At 43.7% G+C, this 20,299-nt stretch overlaps 1 protein-coding gene and 1 long non-coding RNA gene across 2 annotated transcripts; both read left to right on the forward strand.

Moving 5' to 3' along the window:
* Window positions 1-8,798: 8,798 nt before the first annotated feature.
* On the forward strand, window positions 8,799-13,166 carry LOC137180359 (uncharacterized). Its single transcript, XR_010927952.1, has 2 exons — window positions 8,799-9,783; window positions 10,853-13,166. It is a non-coding gene; the product is annotated as an uncharacterized lncRNA (long non-coding RNA).
* A 2,210-nt stretch (window positions 13,167-15,376) lies between these two features.
* Window positions 15,377-18,015, forward strand: irf2bp2b (interferon regulatory factor 2 binding protein 2b). The gene is made up of 2 exons (XM_067585686.1): window positions 15,377-16,418; window positions 16,748-18,015. Exons 1-2 carry the CDS (start codon window positions 15,653-15,655, stop codon window positions 17,506-17,508), a joined length of 1,527 nt encoding a protein of 508 aa, XP_067441787.1. The 5' UTR covers window positions 15,377-15,652; the 3' UTR covers window positions 17,509-18,015.
* The last annotated feature ends 2,284 nt before the right edge of the window (window positions 18,016-20,299 follow it).

Consider the following 20,299-nt stretch of genomic DNA (forward strand, 5'->3'; position numbering starts at 1 on the left):
CAACCCCCCCCACCTCCCTCTGCCGCCATGGCAACTGACGAATGTTTGGCAGGAAGCCCTTGGCATCGAGCCGGGATGAATGAGTTGTGGCGCTCAGGGAGAGCGAGCAGGAATCAGACTGTGTGTGACAGAGAGGAAGCTTGTGAGAGAGTTAAAGTGTATAAACAAAAAAGAGAGAGAGAGAGAGAGGGGGTGGGGGGGCGAGTGGAGGTGGGCGGGGCTTCAGTTTGGCGGGGGTCCAGTCCGACCATAAAGCTCTGAGGCTGAATCGAGGCCTTTGGCAGAACACCAGCACTGCCTGAACAAAGCTGAGTGTGACACCGCCGCCGCCGCCACCACCGCTCCCGCTTGGCAGCCGCCACGTTTTCCCAGCAGCCCTTGCCTTGGCAGCTGGCCGACCTTCCCCTGCAGGCCTGCAAAGAGGATTAGGACAGCGGGGGGAGGCGTGTGGGGGGGGGGGGAGGGAGGAGGGGGGCAGGGGAAAAAGAGAGCCTTGTTGTTTTTCTCTTGTCTCCTCACTTCGCCCTCAGTGACATCACCGCTGCTCCAATTCCAGATGCGAGGCGTCCAAAAGTGTTTTTCCCCGGGTTTATTTGACTTGGCCGTCCATTTTATAAACGCTGCCGGCGGGTGCTGAATCTGGGGGTGACTGGGGGGGGGCGGGGGGTGGGTGCGCCCAAAATGGCGCCTCCTGCAGTCTGCAGCATCAACAAAGACGCCCAAAACAACCGGCTGTTTTTATTTTTGCTTGAAATTATGAAAAATGGAAACCAGCAACACCAATCACAAACTGTGTGCAGATACTGAAGCGCTGAGTGTTAAATAAAGAGTTTAACTGTCTGTGATGTGGCTACAGCCGGCGTTTATTCTGATTTGTTTTTTGGGATGATAACCAGCTAAAATATCTTGACAACTATTGGCTGGACTGCCATGAAATTTGCTTCAGACATTCATGTTCCTCAGAGGATGAATTGACTTCATCAGGTCAAAGTTTTCAGTTATTCACCGAAATAATTTGGTACAAAGATTCACGGTTCCCAGATTATGTATCCTGATGATAGTTACACCAGCAGGTTGACTTTTTTGGGTGAAATATCTTCACAACTACTGGGTGAAAGCATTTAATGTAGCCAGAAGTAATGATGGACAATACTACAACATTGCTGTTGTTGTTTGCTGTCTTTTACACTGCCGCTGCATTGGAAAGCACTTTGTTGTCCTGGCTTGAAAAGTGCTATACAAATAAAATTATTACTATTATTATTATTACTATTATTTAAATTCCACAACCATTAGCTGCTCTGTCAGGCTTTTGAGTCAAATGCTAACGTCAGCATGCTAATATGCTCATAATGAAAATGCTTTCATGCAGGTATAATAATAAACATGTTCATTATCTTATTTTAGCATGTTAGCATGCTAACATTTGCTACTTAGCACTAAACACAAAGAACAACTGAGGCTGGTCATGAAGTATTGGATAAATTAAAACTTGACCAGATGATGGCGCTAAATGGGAAGTTAATGACTCCCCAAAGTCTTTACAATTCATCCTGAGGGGAACATGGACGTCTCAAATTTCATGTCAATCCATCCAACTGTTGATGAGATATTTCAGTCTGAGCTAAGACTGGAGGAAAAGTCAGAGAATCACCAAAAGTAATTAGGATTCATCCTCTGGAAACCATGAATGTCTGTACAAAATTTTATTGCAATGTGTTGTATATTTGTTGAGATATTTCACTCATAACCAAAGTGGAGGACCAACCGACAGCTAGCATGGCTAAAAAAAACAACTTATATTGTCCTAAAAGGCAGAATTTTCCTTTAAAAGATGAATCTTCTTTGGACAGAAAGATGTCAAAGTGAGACTGTATTCATTCATTCAGTCTGACATGATGATCTTGTTAGCAGAGTTCTGTTTAGAGGCAGGGTTAGCTTGTTTTGTCCACCACCAATCAGAAGTGATTTATTCGTCCCTCTGAACTCATTTTAACTCGACACAGAAGCTGTGGTGATGGTTTCTTTCTCTAATTATCTTCACATTTTGATCAAAGAAACACGTCAGTTTAAGAGTTATTTCTGTATGTCGAACAACCCACGCTATTCTTCTGTTGTTTTTTTGTGGTTGCTAATTAGCTAGAAAGATAACGTCCCCATTCTTAATCTGAAAGCTGTGATCAGTAGATGGTTTCTGAAACAGTCATCAGTGAACACAACACCGGATCTATATGAAGCGTTAAAAATAGCCTACTCTGAGATGTTTGATGGTGGTTGTGCTTGATTAGGCTTTCAGCATTCTTCAGCCTTTCACATTTTGTTGCCAGCATTTATTGATTGTTCTTATAAATGTGTGTGGAGATCTATCAATAGATTAGTGAGTCATTCCATGAGTCTATACCTTTAAAGATGATGAAAGTCAATGTGCCCGTCTGAGGAGGGTTTACTGAACTCAAAGCATGTAAATGAGACAGAGACGTGTTTGCTGAAATGGTAAACAGACTGTTGTTGGTCCTCCGCCAACAGTCCTGCAGCTAGAAGAGAAGCAGAAGAAGAAGAAGAAAGCTGGAGCGGCGTCTCAGTAAACAGGAAGCAGTTCATTACTGGTAATATCCTGACAATAAAGTTATGTGCTGATGAGTGAGGAGATTAAAGCGCATCGCCTAGCCTCTGTTTACCCTCCACAGACAGGAGGAAACACAACACATCTGTTCTGAGAGAAGTCCTGGCATGCTGACGGCCTGCAGGGGCGTTTACCTCCTCGACCTGACAAACAACTCAGGAAAACTACAACTGATGGAACAAATGTTTTATATTTATTTAGTAAAAACTAGACAACAGTTCAACATGGCCTCAGGGTGAAAAGTGTTGGACAGAACAAACTGTTCTTAGAGTTTTACCAACAGAACAGCATGTAAAGAGACAGCATTGTAGAGAAAAGGTTATTAAATCTGAGAGGTTCGTCCTCTGGGGAGCAGGAATGTGATCTGAACATTTCATGACATTTAATTTTTTTTCTGAAGTGAAAAATGTGTTCTGATGGAGGAGAAAAGTCTGAACAAACAGACATGAAATACATATTTGTAGATTCAGTTGCAGCCGGACTGAGATTAAAACATTATTTTGATGCAGTTTGAAGCCTTATTTGATTATAATTATAATTAAACAGTTTCTATAAGGCACAGATGATAAATCCTACTGACTTTTCATCCAGCAACACCAGCAGATTCACACTTTGGGTTCAGAATAAAGTGTCTTAACAATTTAACACAAAATTTGGTACATTCATGGTCTCCACAGGAGGAATCACAAACTGCTTATCCTCTTATTTTTCATCATCATTTCTTCAACTTTTCAATTTGTCCAATAGTTTAGTTCATGATCAAAAACCTGTAAAACTAATGACATTCCTATTAGCACCAGATATACAAGTTTAGTGCTAATTAGCAAATGTTAGCAGGCTAGTTTTAAGATAACGACCTTTGTTAACCTAACCTCAGCTTGTTAGGTCATCAGCTTGTTAGCATTGACAGTGTTAGCATGTTAGCATGCTGATGCTAGGCTGTAGACTCTCAGTCTTATTAACATTCTGATGATTAAGAGAACTGAAAAGTGAGTCTTTTTTAAATTTAAAAAGGGCCAATTAAGTCATTTCAAATGCTCATTAATACTAAAATTGACAATGAAAAGTAAAGAAAATAATATATTTAATAATAATAAGAGGAGCTGCAGAGTGGCTGTAGTTTCATCGCTATGAGTCACCACCAACACATCACACACTGACAGATCAGACTGTGGACTGGTGATTAACTTTATAGCATTATAGAAGAGATCAATCACTGAATATCATATTGATCATCATGTCCACTGAAGAAGCAGAAATCCAAACATCTGAGTTCACAGGACGTTTGATTCCACGGTTACAGAGGTAACTTCTCTCTGATGAAAGCAGAGAAAACTTCATCACAGTGACTCAGTGGATGTTTGAGAGGCGTCAGAAATGGCTTCACTGTACGATCAGGAAGCTCCGGGCAGACCAACAGTGAGGCGAGCCTCTTAATAATTGAGCAAATAGCTTTGTAGTGTTGTCTTTGATGTGTTAAAGCCGGTTTAATTTTTAAACAGAGCGTTTTGTAAATGAAGCACAGAGCGCAGGGCTTTGATGATGTGGAACAGATGATGCACTGAGGGCAAAAAAAAATGAAACCGTTTCTTTTTAAATCTCGCCTCAATCAGAGGAAACTGTCAGCAGTCCAAATAATTAGGAATTGGCCTCAAATTCAAATAGAGAAACAGATTAGCCTCCGCAGCCCCGGTGGGATCCACTCTAAACACCATGTTTAATGAAAAGCAGTTTGAAATGTTATTTACAAGCTTTTGGCAATTAATGACGTCTGTCATCAGACTGAGAGCTCTGCCAAACTATTGTCTTTACTCTCATCTCACGACGTCTGAGGAAGATCTGAGTTTTAACGCTTTAATGAACCCAAATCAGCTCACAGCTGGTAAATATGAGCAAAAATATGTGGATTTTAAGAGAGAAATCCACTATGCTGGTACAAAGGAGTTCAGCCTAAAAGGAACTCAGTTCAACACTTTGGTCCACAGTGAGATATCTCAACAACTAATGGACAGTCTGACATTAAATCTGCTTACCGACACCTTTCCTGCAGCGCCAACATTAGGAAAAACTTTCACTTGTTCACAAGAAATATCAAAAACTGAACTAATATTTACTGATCGCGTTCATATTAATCAGAGGAGGAACCCCACCTCTAGCGCCACCCTCAGGACAAAATATCAACTTTTTAAACAAGATGGCACACTACATGGCCAAAAGTATGTGGACAGCTGAGTAGCCTGAGCAATGGAGCAAATACATCCCAATTATTCAATTAGGGGAAGCAAAGTTATGGTTTTGCTACCACATGTGGCCAAAGGTCCAAAGTTGAGGTGAACGTATTAGAAATGCTGCCTGCAAGTCAAAAGTCAGGGCTTCAATTTGCTGTGAACGGTTCGTTTGCAAAGTTTCCTCTACTTCCTCCTCAAATGACATCAGATTGTTCGCACATGCTCACAAACAGCCATCCCTGCCGTTGCCTTGGTTGCTAATGTTGTTCACGTTGTTCATGTTGTTCAAGTTGTTCACTCTCATATTTCAGATGTGATTCAGCTCCAACATGTACGGATGGATTTGAGAAGTTGACATTTGGAGCAAAGAAGGAGAAAAAGAAGTGAAATCCTGCTACTATAGTTTGTTTACGTAGCCTCCGGAGCCGCAGGAAGCTTCCTGAAGCTGACCAATCAGAACAGAGTGGGCTCATCAGGAGGCGGGGCCTTAAAGAGACAGGAGCTAAAACGGCCTGTTTCAGACAGAGGCTGAACTGAGGAGCTGCATAAAGGACCAGTAGAAGATAAATAAAGAGTTTTTAACTGGAAATCATCCAAAGATATTCCAGTAGAGCCCCAGAATATAAATATAGCCCAGAAATGTCTTTCATCTTTTTCAACTTCCACTTTAAAGAATTTAATTGAATGTTTTTTAATGGTACTGGTATTAACAATTCATGCGATATAAACCTGATTTTCAAAAGTGAAAGTTTGTCTCCAAAAATAAATATTATGACTCATGAACTGTGTGCAGCAAGTTGACAGGCTGTTCTGCTTTTGCAATTGTTATTAAGTATTATTATGACTCAAACTTTGCCTTCGTCATGTCCTTGCTCTGAACTGTGAAGTCTGCAGCCCATCAAACTCTCTGGAGGTCCACAGAAAGTCCTCCTGAGGCTGCTTGTGGACTCGTTGGATTCTGGATTTAGACTTCCTGGTAACAGGCCTGTTAAGTACCAGGGAGGCCTGGACATTTAGATTCAGCCCAGATATTGAGCCCTCACTGACTCCCTGTTTGAAAAGGAAATACATTACCTTAAGGAAGTGCAGTAATGACGTTGCGTCATGAGACCTTTAATTGTATCTGCTGAGCTGATCAGATGTTTTTAGAGTTGAGGACCAACATGGCTGTCAGAGGGATTCTCAGTAACATGTTTTCCATCACAGTGAGCCGCTGTGGACTGAACTGTGACTGTAAACAGTTAATCAGTCCCGGACTCTGAAGCTCCAGTTTGACCTTAACGTCACCTCCCAGCTCTGCCTTTTCCTGGGCCGATTTCCCAGCGCGCAGTCCCCCCCCCCCATGTGAAACTGCTAAGCTGAATAAACTGACTGCGTTGACCCCCACAGCCACGAGGCCAAGTCTGCAAATCTCCCCTCTGAGCAGCCTGAGGAGGAGGGGATGGGGGGGAGGCTATTTAAAGACCCCGCTGATCAGGCAAAACAGAGAGCTTCATCGGCCTGCAGCGTCCCACATCCAGGTCCTGAGACCGAGTTACAGTCTGATACACGACGGCCCCTCGAGATGCAGGAATATTATCAGGAGTCTTTTTGACTGTCGCTCTCACTGTAAAGGCTTCAGTCTACTTCAGAGTAGATCATACATGTGGTCTAAAGATGTTTTCGCCTCTTCTTTGAGTGTCCACACTCATGGAAGGATTATGAGACAACAGGCCCCAAACCCCTTCCTATAGGGGCAAGACCCCCAGACTGAAAGAGACACATCATGTGTAGTAGTTTTGTGTTTCTTTCAGTGACATTTTGCAGGTGAATCAGACTCTCAGGTGCAGCTGAACTTCAGTATTTAGTTCAAACTGGAGATGAAGAGAGACAGCAGATCCACACTGACTCATCTGCACAGATATTACACCAAATACTACAACATATTACACAAAATATTACAGGAAACCATCAAAGGAAACCCTAACCTACCCTAACCTACCCTAACCATAACCTACCCTAACCCTACCCTAACCTACCCTAACCCTAACCTATCCTAACCTACTCTAACCCTAACCCTAACCTACCCGAACCCTACCCTAACCTACCCTAACCCTAACCTATCCTAACCTACCCTAACCCTACCCTAAACCTAACCTACCCTAACCCTAACCTACCCTAACCTACCCTAACCCTAACCTACCCTAACCTACTCTAACCCTAACCTACTCTAACCCTAACCTACCCTAACCATAACCTACCCTAACCTATCCTAACCCTAACCTACCCTAACCCTAACCTACCCTAACCTACCCTAACCAACACTAACCCTAACCTACTCTAACCTACCCTAACCCTAACCTACTCTAACCCTAACCCTAACCTACCCTAACCCTAACCTACCCTAACCTACCCGAACCCTACCCTAACCCTAACCTACCCTAACCCTAACCTACTCTAACCCTAACCCTAACCTACCCTAACCCTACCCTAACCCTACCCTAACCCTAACCCTAACCTACCCTAACCCTAACCTACTCTAACCCTAACCCTAACCTACCCTAACCCTACCCTAACCCTAACCTACCCTAACCCTAACCCTAACCTACCCTAACCTACCCTAACCAACACTAACCCTAACCTACTCTAACCTACCCTAACCCTAACCTACCCTAACCCTAACCTACCCTAACCCTACCCTAACCCTAACCTACCCTAACCCTAATCTACCCTAACCCTAACCTACTCTAACCCTAACCCTAACCTACCCTAACCCTAACCCTAACCTACCCTAACCCTACCCTAACCCTAACCTACCCTAACCCTAACCTACTCTAACCCTAACCCTAACCTACCCTAACCCTACCCTAACCCTAACCTACCCTAACCCTAACCCTAACCCTAACCTACCCTAACCTACCCTAACCAACACTAACCCTAACCTACTCTAACCTACCCTAACCCTAACCTACCCTAACCCTAACCTACCCTAACCCTACCCTAACCCTAACCTACCCTAACCCTAATCTACCCTAACCCTAACCTACTCTAACCCTAACCCTAACCTACCCTAACCCTAACCCTAACCTACCCTAACCCTACCCTAACCTACCCTAACCCTAATCTACCCTAACCCTACTCTAACCCTAACCTACTCTAACCCTAACCCTAACCTACCCTAACCTAACCTAACCTACCCTAACCTAACCCTAACCTACCCTAACCCTACTCTAACCCTAACCCTAACCTACCCAAACCCTACCCTAACCAACCCTAACCCTAACCTACCCTAACCCTAATTTACCCTAAGCCTAATCTACTCTAACCCTAACCCTGACCTACCCGAACCCTACCCTAACCTACCCTAACCCTAACCTAACCTATCCTAACCCTAACCTACCCTAACCCTAACCTATTCTAACCCTAACCCTAACCTACCCTAGTCTAACCCTAACCCTAACCTACCCTAACCCTAACCTAACCCTACCCTAACCCTAACCCTAACCCTAACCTAACCTACCCTAACCCTACCCTAACCCTAATTTACCCTAACCCTAACCCAGGTTCTATTTTCTTAAAGCACAAGCACAGAACAAATATTGTATTAGATTTGGTTGGCAGATACTCAGTATTGAGTAAGACTTGAAAACACAATCATTCATTTCCAACAAGAAATGTCTCCAGCAGTCACTTCAGTCAGAGGAGGACCTGTTCATCAATCCTTATACATCCACGCTGGATGAAACGCTGACAAACCTGCCATTAAAGCCTCCTCGTGGTTGCTTTGCTCTGCCTCACTGATCTCTCTCCAACAACTCTGTCTCTGTAGTCTCATCGTGATGAAACAAATGGCGTTAATGGTCTTTGGTGTCGCACCTTGTTCAGTTCAAACACCCTCTGCTTTCATACCTTTACACACCCGACCAATCGCAGCATAAAGTGGGCGTTATTGTCGGATTGTGTATGTTCAGACGGGACGCAGGTGGTGTGATTGCAAACAAAATCACTGGAAAGATGCCAGAATGATGCGATGAAAATGTCTCAACTTGAACAAATTATTACTTTACTTCTACTTTATGAATCAACTTCATCAACGTACAGAGACAAAAAAGGGAAAGAACGAAAAAGAAAACTTTAAAATATCTTTAGATGATCCAGTGAGCTCTGTGTTTGTAGCACACTGACGCTTCCTAAAGATAAAGTACATGAAACACCACAAGTCAGGTTCAAAACATCAACAGCAAGTTGGGAGGAAATGTGTTGCTGCCATAACAAAAGGGAATCACACATTTTTTCTCAAATTTCCACTCAAGTTTCTCAGAAAGAAATTGAAAATCATTTCAACTTCTTGCTTAAACATTAAAACTACAAAAAAGTCTTATTTGAACCCATCTGTGGGACATATTTTCTCATATTTATGAAGTAAAACCATCATTTTCTTCCTATTTTTGATTTATGTCATTATTTCTGTAATAATATTGTTAACTAGTGACTCTGTAGCCTGAATAAAGGAATTAATGCAAGTAATTTTTCTTAATTAAGGAAACAGTTTGAAATATTTTCTCTAACTCAGGTTTATCATTTACATTTGAGTTATGGAGACATTTTAACCGACTGATGGTATAAACATATACTGAATGTGTGTATCTGTGTTTCTGAACTTAACACATATGTTTTGTTATGTGTTTAGGTGCTGAATGACTGATGGTGGGAAATGTCGTCCATGCTGTCAGTTCATGTTTGTGTTTCCATTTGAGAAGTGAAATCACATGAAGGATTTCCCTCCTCCCCTCCGCTCTGTGGGAGGCAGCGACAGGATGATCAGTCGCCTGACTGAGGGGGATTTAAAGGGTCATGAGGAGAAAGGCTTCAGAGGAGGCTGAGACGACCAGCAGCCATGAAATCCTGATCAGGACGCTCACATTTAGATCATGTCCACACTAAGTTCAACTGGTAAATGCATCTTTTTCTCTAAAAAACTAAAACGGCCTCCAGAGTGTATAAATGTCAAAACGCCGGCGTGGTGTTGTAGTGGAGCTTTGTAGAAACGCTGTCATATCGCTGACAGACCAGATGGTGGCAGTAGCGTGACGTTTCATTGGAAGAAGAAGAAGAAGAAACGCAACGACAATGACAACAATGGCGGACGGCTTCACGCTGACGGCTTTATTGTCTACTTTGACAGCTTGTTTAGAGTTAAACGTAGATATCTACCACCTTTCTCTGCTCAAACTGTTGGAATCTGCTCGCAATAAACTAAATATCAGGAAGCTGCTGCGGAAACAGTATACCGTTTCTTCTTCGCTGGTTTTCTGTGGCTGACTTGCAAATCTGTCCTCCGCGGAAACACTTAGTGTTTTTGCATGAAAACGGCATTTTAGAAAGCTTAAAGAGGAAATATTCTGCTTTTTGTGATTTTCTATTATTTATATCCTGTTTTGATGTCGGATGTTAAACATGGTCAAAGCTCCAAAACTTGAGATGAGCGTATGTAGAAATGCTGCCTGCAAGTCAAAAGTCAGGGGTTCAATCTGCTTGGAAGCTTCGTATGCGGCTGTTTTTTCTACCTTGCTGACAAACTGACATCGGCTCGTCACACATGCTCGTAAACGGCCGTCTGTTTCGTAGGTTTGGTTGATAAGGTTGTTGCTAAGGTTGTTGCTAAGGTGTGTCCTACTATAGTTTGTTTATGTAGCCTCCGGAGCCGGAGGAAGCTTCCTGAAGCTGACCAATCAGAACAGAGTGGGCTCATCGGGAGGCGGGGCCTTAAAGAGACAGGAGCTAAAACGGCCTGTTTCAGACAGAGGCTGAACTGAGGGGCTGCATAAAGGACCAGTAGAAGATTAATAAGGAGTTTTTAACTGGAAATCATGCAGAAATATTCCAGTAGAGCCCCAGAATATCAATACAGAGCTGGAAATATGCAGAATATGTCCCTCTATGTCCTGTGAAAGCTGATGAAACCACAAACAAACTTCATGTAACTCTGCTGTATTTCTCCTCTCTTCCTCTTCTACTGTAGATTTGCCTGAGAGCAGCTGATGTGTGAACGCCGTCCAGGATGGAAACAGCTCGCTGCTCCTGCACATTTGCCTGCAGTGGCTGAGGCCACGCTGGAAAAACAGGACGCATTGTTCAACTGTGGCCTCTTCCTCTTCCTCTTCCTCTCTCTCTCTCTCTCTCCGTTTCCATCAGCTGACTGGTTGAGCGAGGCGAGCCATGTCATGATGCTGTGCAGCTTCGACCGGAGCGGAGTTGAGCCGAGTGCAGCGCTGCAGCCTCTGAGAGGAGATAATGCTGCTGACTCACCGCTGGCCAGACAGCAACTTTATCACTGATCAGTCTGCTGCTTTTTCCCTGAACTCCTCTTCTCTGTGTCCTCAGGTCCTTTGACCTTTACAGCACTGTGTCTTTACTTATGAGACTGTTTTATTTTAAATACACGGCTCCTATTATTGCACAGGGCTGGTGATGATTTACTAGGTCTGTATGAATGAATGAAATACTTTTTTATTTACATGTCATATCAGTAAAATGGTCCATCCCACATCGGATTACATAACATACAATAATACGACACACAGTATAAATAGCAACTTCTTGCAAATGACATGCATATTCCAAAGAAAACCGCTTTTGTCTACATTTGTTTTATCAGCCTGTCAATCATCTATAAAGCTTGTTGAATGACACTAACCTTTACGACAGCTGCTATACAAATAAAGTTTGATTCGATGCCAAAGAAAACATCGCTGTAAAATACAGGCTGTGTGTAGTATGGAGGAGGAAACATGTTTCACACAGAAGAAAAGGAGAATATAAAAGCTATTTATCTTTTAATAATCAGCCATCGTATTTCACAGTGTTTTCATAGTTTCAACATCTTCCATAAGAAAGTAAGTTTGTTTTCAGTTTTACTGAATAATCTTCTGCTGTAATTATTAATACAAAGAACAACATGAAACAAAATACATTTCATTTTCTGCTTCATTTAACTCACATAACTGAGAGAGCTCACCCTGTTCTCTAATACTAACATGAAGTTACTGCAGTAAAAGTACATAAGTATTATGAGCTTGATGTAGTTAAAGTATTGCAGTAAAAGTACATAAGTATTATGAGCTTGATGTAGTTAAAGTATTGCAGTAAAAGTACATAAGTATTATGAGCTTGATGTAGTTAAAGTATTGCAGTAAAAGTAGTGGTTTGGTCCCTCTGACTGATATATTATTATATATGACATCATTAGATTATTAATAGTGAAGCATCAGTGTTAGAGCAGCATGTTACTGTTGTAGCTGCTGGAGGTGGAGCTAGTTTACACTACTTTATATACAGTTAGCTAGTTTAGTCCAGTGGTTCCCAACCTAGGGGTCGGGCCCCTCCAAAGGGTCAGCAGATAAATCTGAGGGGTGGTGAGATGATTAATGGGAGAGGAAAGAAGAAAAAACAAAGTTCTGATACACAAATCTGTTTTCAGTTTTTGGACTTTTTCTCTAATCTTTGATTTTTGCTGAAATATTGGATCATTTGAACATTTATTGAAATGAAAGCATGTGAGAAGTTTAGAGTGAAAAATCACTATTTGGTGGAGCTGTTAACAACTCATAGACATGTGAAATGTGACCCCGACTACACACTGCTTTTTGTAAGACGTCAAAAGCCAAAAAGGTTGGAAACCACTGGTTTCATCTTTAACAATGTGTTGTATTTTAAAAGCTTGTTATATTATCCATTGTGTCAAATCTTCATCTGAAAAGTAACTAAAGCTGTCAAATAAATGTAGTGGAGTAGAAAGTACAATATTTCCCTCTGACATGTAGAAAGTAGCATCACATGGAAATACTCAAGTAAAGTACAAGTACCTCAAAACTGTACTTGAGTAAATGTACTTAGTTACTTTCCACTGCTGGTTTTTCACTTTCAGATCATCACAGTGTGAAATATTAACAGGATGTTTGGAGGTAAAGCGGAGAAAACTGGAGCTGACTTTGTGTTTACTGTGCAGGTTTGTCCTCAGTCAGCTCGCTCTGAGAGCAGCGAGGGAGATTTACAGTTTGCTTGGTAACAACAGCTGAATTCTGTGATTGGCTGTTGGCCCGGTGACGTCACGGGTGCCTGGCACCGGGACTGGAATGCAACAGAAGGACTGAAGAGGTCGAGCTTCAAAAACAGCTTCAGCACACTAACAATGCTTTCATCCTACAGAGACTTCATGTTTTACGCCATTAATATATTATTTTATTGTGTCATCTGCTCTCGATGGAGAGAAAGAAGAAATGTGATTTTAAAAAAAAAAAGGGGGAAGAGAAAATAAATGAGTTTGTCTTCCATGATACAGTCTGTGGTTACTTGTTGAGTCGCTGATAGAGTCTCTGTACAGTCAGCTGAACTCTGCTCAGGGTTTTGGTATTTATAAAAGCTCGTTGGTTCCCTGTGGACAAAGATGGGGAGAAAGAGGGAAGAGCTCTCACTCTGCCTCCGATTCCAGGACCTGATTCTGACACACAGAGCAAAAATGATCCTCCTGTAAACTAAATGCTACAGTGGTTTATATATTTGGATGTTTTGTCTATTTTTTTTTTAATCCACACAACTTTATTTTAGGTATTGTACATTTAAAATGAAAAAGTAGTGTTACTCAGGGTTACTCAGAAAAACAGATTACGACATATTACATTAATTTGAAAAGTGAATTATAGTTTTTTCTACACACAACAGGAGCAATTTGGGGTGAAATGTCTTTTTGCTGAAGGACATGTTGACATGATGCTGGAGAAATGACTGTAACCATCACTGGAAACTCAAAATCCAATATTAACACTTATACAACTAATATTGTTTATTTCTTTTTACTTGTTTAGGAACTGCTAATAAAATTGCTAATTTAGGCTTATTTTTTATATGTCTGGTGTTACTACAAGGCTACAAAAGGAGGTAAACATCTTGAAATGTTTGGATAACAGAAGTTTCTCCTGTTAATCTGCAGATATGGTGTGAATTTATGGAGAACATCAGTAGATTTAGTATTTAGCTAATATCATATGACATGCTGTGTTAGCATTGATAGCTTACTGGTTGTCAGTTAGCAAAGACTGTTTGTGAGACTTTTGTTTGTTTGTTTTTTCAAGCGTCAAATTGACTCAGGAATATAAAGACAAGTCAGACTGTAAGTGAAACATATGGAAACAAAGCTAGCAGAGCTTATTATTTATTTTTATCAGTATGAGTTTATCTGAACATGCTGCTGGAGGTTGTTTACTGGTGCGTTCCATTTGAACTGGTAAGTCGGAATTCCAGAGTTCCCAGAGGGAAATTTCAACTGGAACAATGGCTAACCTGGCCAGAACTGGTTTTCCGACTTATTGTACTGGAACGCAGTCAACATGGGTGTGACATCATCATTATTCCCATCTCCCACTTCCGAGGTGACTGGAACGCAGCATTACCTCACAAAACAACATCAGTTCAATACAGAGAATGGAATTCACTCCCAAATCATATTAAACAACAAAATAATACACATGGTTTGAAAAGTGCTAAATGAAACTTTGGTAATTATAAGTATTATTTTGGTGTGAAAGGGTTCCATTGGGCATTTTATGTTAAATTATGACTCTTACATGTTTTGTTTAGAGTAGATGTGCATTAGGATGTGTTGTCATGTTAGTGTACTGTGATGACTGGTGTAAATGTGTATTTCTGTATTGTCACCTTGTAAACTGTGTGAACATGCAGATGCTAACGGGGATCAAACAAACTTTTAATAAAAAAAAATATAGATATATATATAGTGACATTTTACTGAAGTTATTGTTGTTTCTTATTTTTAACTGTGTCATAGCATTTCTATTTACCCGTACACACTGTTTTTTTTTTCTGACTCATAAATTATTTTTCATTTTTAAATACCTCATCTATGTTAAGAAATGATGATTAATCCTTAATGAAGCTTTCAGAGAACAGAGGGAGGGTGTATTCTTTAGGTTTTGTACTTTTTGTTTATGGAGAAAAAACATTCACAATTACACTATGCTGTATTATGTTCCCATGGTACCTAAAATAGTAGAACATAACAACCATATTATATGATTTAAATGAGCGTTATTAAATGTGAAGAATGCAACAAAATTTTTGAATGGTAATTTTTGAATTTTATGAATACATACGGGTCAAATTTAACCCCCTTTATGTACAAAAAAGTTTAAATATTTCCATTCTGGATCACTTTAGGAACAGTCATAAAATTTCAGTTTAAAAGAAAGATGTTTTTACTGCTCTCAAATGTAAAATGGCTCAAATTTGGCTTAAAGGCTTAAAGAGCCTAAAATGTGTTTATTCTTTCTTTCTTTTAGTGACATTTTCATTTTTATTAGAGACAGGAAATTCTGTGCTAAATAACCTGTAGTCGCTACTTGCCGTCACTGAAAAACCGAGACGGAGTGATACCTCTTCTAAGACTCGGACACAGACGATCTTCGTGTGTCAGCTCTCCGGATAAAGATAGAGATACTGTGAGCATGCGCCCGAGGGGTCGTCGAAGAATCCAGTAAATGGAAGCCCGGAGCACGAGCTGAGTGTCGCTGCTGACGTCACGGCGCTACATTGAGAGCTCGCGCTGAGTTGTAAGCGCGAGCTCAGACGGAGGCGCGCGGCATCAGAGGACACAACTACGATGAGCTCCAGTCGGTGCGACGCTGCTGCTTTCTGACGGAAAATACTACCGAGTTTTATTCTTTTTTTCCGGTTACTTCTTTCTTCTTGCGACGTAAACAAACCGGCGGACATTTTGGAGCATTTCTCCTCCGCTTCGGGCTTCAACATGTCCTCCGCGGCGGTCGCTGCCTCACGGAGGCAGTCCTGCTATCTGTGCGACCTGCCCCGCATGCCGTGGGCGATGATCTGGGATTTTACCGAGCCGGTGTGCCGCGGATGTGTCAACTACGAGGGGGCCGACCGGGTGGAATTTGTTATCGACACAGCCCGGCAGCTAAAGAGAGCCCACGGCTTCCAGGAGGGCCGCTCTCCGGGGCCGGGGAAGCCCCAGCACCCCGGGAAGGAGCTCAACCACTCGGCCGGAGACCCGGGCTCCCGTCCGCCGCAGCCTCTGGACCGCTACCCGCTGTCCGACCGGCCGCCGCGGCTGGGACCGGAGTACCAAGCGGGCAGGCAGGCGAACGGCCTCCCGGTGCCGAACGGATTTCCAAAACCCGACGAACCCCCGGAGCTGAACCGACAAAGCCCCAACCCCCGCAGGACTAGCACGGTTCCTCCCAGCTTGGTGCCTTTGGTGAACGGCGGCATACCGACCGTACACCCGCTCAACGGCCGCCCGGCGCAGATGGGGCTTCCCGGGGTGCTTGCTGCGCCGGGCCCCGGGGAGCATGGCAAGCGACCGGAGGAGCTGAAAGACAAACACCGGCCGGACAGCCTGTCGGACCTGTCGGACAGCCACAAGGACTGGATGAGCAAAGGCAAGACGGTCCGGGACCTGATGGCGCTGCACACCTTGGACAGCCGGTTCAAGAAGGAGCACGCGGCCATGCAGCGGGTGATGGGGTATGAAAGCGCCTCCTCCTCCAAAACAGGTAAAAGCATTTCTGCTTCCAGCTGGGATATTTTCAACCTGCATGCTGTGCAAACAGGAACTTAGTAGCTCTGAAATTATGTGTCAGCGAATTTCACGCACAGCGTGACGCCTTTAACCCGACATGCTTAATGATGACGCGGCTGACACGCACCCGCTAACCTCTGTGCACGCGGGGCTCTGGCAGAGGACAGCAGCTGCATAAAAGCAGCTTTATTCACCATGTGTGGAGAAATTTCCCGTGTTTCATTATTCAGAGCAGCATGCTTCTGTGTGTGTTTGTGTGTGTTTATATGTGGTGTTGTGTTTAATCCTCTTCCTCTTCCTCAGACAGGGGGAAGCACCCTCGGAGCATGAAGAGGAAGGCCTCCCCAGAGCCAGAAGGCGAGGGCAGCGCCCCCAAGATGAACGGCAGTGAGGGCCAACCTTGGCTCCCATCACCATCTGAGGTCCTGAAGATGCCCCCTGCAGCCCTGCCTGGCTTCTCAGCTGCGCCCCCTTCCACCATCTCCCCCCACTCACGCACCACGCCCCCTGAGGCCGCCACAGCGCAGAACGGTCAGTCCCCCATGGCAGCCCTTATCCTCGCCACCGACAATGCAGGCAGCACCGGCTCGCCTAAGGATGGCAACCAGGTACACTCCACCACGGCGGGCGCGCGGCGGAACAGCGGCAGCCCGCTGTCTCCGTCCTCGGCCTCTCAGAGGAGGCTGGCCCAGAGGGAGGGGCCGGGGAGCGCCAACCCTTCTGGCCCACACGTGCCCGGCGGCATGGACCCTCACGCGCCGCCGCCGCAGAGCATTCCGGACTCTTCCGTGCCGCCCGGCAGCGTGCCGCTGTGCTGCACGCTGTGCCACGAGCGGCTGGAGGACACTCACTTCGTCCAGTGCCCGTCAGTGCCGTCCCACAAGTTCTGTTTCCCCTGCTCCCGGGAAAGCATCAAGCAGCAGGGCGCCACCGGCGAGGTGTACTGCCCCAGCGGCGAGCGATGCCCGCTGGTCGGCTCCAACGTACCCTGGGCCTTCATGCAGGGTGAAATAGCCACCATCTTGGCTGGGGACATAAAGGTAAAAAAGGAGCGGGACCCTTAAAATGTTCACCAGCTGTTTTTTCTTGAACTTTTTTCCTTTTTTGTAATTCAACTACGGCAACAACAGCAGGACATAAAGCAACACACACACACACACACACACACACACACACACACACACACACACACCAGTCATCCAGAGAGCCCCAGACAAACTGACGGACATGTACATATTGGACACAAGGGAAGTGTATACTTCGTAAACATGGCTGTATAATTTTTTTGATTTTTCTTTTTCAATACATTGTGTTTCTATATTTTTGAAGATGAAAGGTATGTACTCCTCATAACAGCCCCCCCCTCCCCCCCCATCACACTTGTTTCTTTTCTGTCGGTGTACTTTAGGTCTGGAGACAGTCCCTGTCAAACATAGAATGTGACTAATCTGAGCACTTGGCAAAAAAATTAATAAAAAAAAAAACAAAGAAAAAATGCTTCTAGCTGTACATGTATGCACTTGTTTAAGAAAAAAAACTTGCCAAATACAGTTTCAGACCTTGTAATAACACCTCTAGTGTCTCTGTGGTTTTGCTTATTTTTCCATAATCAGCCAGGAGTCGGTTGGAGAGTCACGGCCTGATTGTGAATCAGCCATGATGCAATACCTTCCAACAGGAAAAAACCGGCTTCCAGGGAATAGTGGGAGGAAGAAAAGTCAAGGAGAGAGAGAGAGAGAGGGATGAGGAGGAGGAGGAGGAGGAGGGTGAAGGCCGGGAGTAGAGAAGTGTGTTGCATAAACGTTTTGTACAGTAAATCACATGTAGGCGAGTCGAGGCCGCTCGCCGCTCAGCCTCATGCTCTTGTGAGGCGTTACGTGATAAGGAGGCCTAAAAATAGTCGCCGTGGAAACGCGATGCGCGTGGCTTTCAAAGAGAGAGACGGCCCGGTGACAACGCTTCACACCCTGCGTGACAATATGTTTTGACCCCCCCCCCCCCCCCCCGGTGCTTTTTTTGCTGACATGCTTGGATCCATGTGTCGCTGGCGTCTCACCAGCCATCTTTGTTTTATTCTTTAAGAACAAACCTCGGCAGCAGATTGTTGTTGTTGTTGTTGTTGTTGAACCGACGCCCTGATTCCAGTGAAAACATACCGAAGACGTGAGGTCATGAGCGGCGGCGGCGGCGGCCCCCGCTGGGACTGTTACGACGGGGAGCTGAGCAAGCAGCTCGTCACCGGTGTGTGTTTTTTTTTTTTCCACATAGCTCTGTCAGGATGACGGGATGAGACGCCTCTGGGCTCTGTTTGTCCGCCCCCCCTCCCTCCCTCCCCCCCTCCCTCTGGGACGGGAATCCAAACAAGCTTCCTGCTCCACAACAAACTGGTTTCATCAGACAAAATGGCTCCTGTCAGACTGGATCTGAAGTTTTTTTTTTTTACTCATCAGAACAGCAACATTCATTCGGCTCGTTATCTGGTTTTAAGTTGATATTCTGCATAAAAAAGTGTGATTCTGTCACTTGTGGATATTTTCTGCTCAACACGTTCGGCTGGTTTTTGACGGAAGAAAAAGAACACATGAAGAAGAAGAAGAAGGAGTACAGAGGGGCCCATGCCTCGGAGCAGAGGGGAGGAGGAGGAGGGGCGAGGGGCGGCGGGGGGGGGGGAGTATATAAATGCCTTGCTCACGGGTCACGTGCTCTTCGGTGGAATTCCTGAGTCACTGTCCCCCTCCCCTCCCCGCCCTCCTTCCTCTTCTTCTTCTTCTTCTGCCTCCTCCCCCCCCGCTCTGCTGCAATAACACGCCTTCCACTGTTCAAGGTTGATCACACGGCGAGCGGATGAATGGGGGCCTGTGTGTGTGTGTGTGTGTGTGTGTGTGTGTGTGTGTGTTTATGCCGGGGCCCCCGCCGCTTTCAGCCGCCATTCAGACCAGCAGCCAGGAGAGCAAAAAAAAAAAAAAAACCACCGTTAACCCTTTCCTGTCTGCTCTGCTCGCCGGCGGCAGGTTTTTAAATCTCCATGACGACACGTTTTAAAAAGTTCAAACACATTCGATGAAACACTTTTGCACACGCAGAAAAATCTGTGACGTCTGGATGTTTGAGCTCGTTAGAGACGAGTAGAGCGTTGTGGATCAATCAGCTGAAAACTAATTCTGATAATCAATTAATCGTTTTTTTCGGTGATTCCAGTTTGAATTGTGAATATTTTCTGGTGTCTTTCGTCGTCTCTGACAGTAAACAAGATGTTTTAGGTTCAAATCTTTCCATCAACATTTTTCACTATTTTCTAACATCTTATAATAATCAAATCACAGATCAATCGATAATTGAACTAATCGTCAGTTGCAGCCCTACAACAGATCAGCTCTCTTTGAGCAGAGCTGGAATTAAAACCCTCGTTTCCTCGTTTAATGAAAGCTCAAACAATTAGTTGATTGGTTTAATTAATCTTGATAATTGATTAATCGTCATTTTTACAAGCAAAAAAATGTAAAATATTGCAAAATTCCAGCTTCTCAAATGTGAACATTGACTGACTGTCTCACCAGTAAGACTACAAACGACCCATAATGCAACACTTCCTGTAGGAGCTGCAGTTATATTGATATTATCTCCATTCTGCAGTTGTGAAATTGTCACTTTTTCTAATATAACCTCCAGATTATCGTCTTATTCTGGGACCAACGCAGCACTTTAAACTCACATAATTAAAGCAGAGCTGAAACAATTAGTTGATCAATTAACGGACAGAAAATATTGAACTATTGAAGCGATTAATCACTTTTCTAGTGTTGCAGCCTCGCAAATGTGAGTTTTTCTTTGTTTTATTTGATAGTAAATATTTCT

This window comes from Thunnus thynnus, chromosome 3 (genome assembly GCF_963924715.1).
Source record: "Thunnus thynnus chromosome 3, fThuThy2.1, whole genome shotgun sequence".
Taxonomy (NCBI): domain Eukaryota; kingdom Metazoa; phylum Chordata; class Actinopteri; order Scombriformes; family Scombridae; genus Thunnus; species Thunnus thynnus.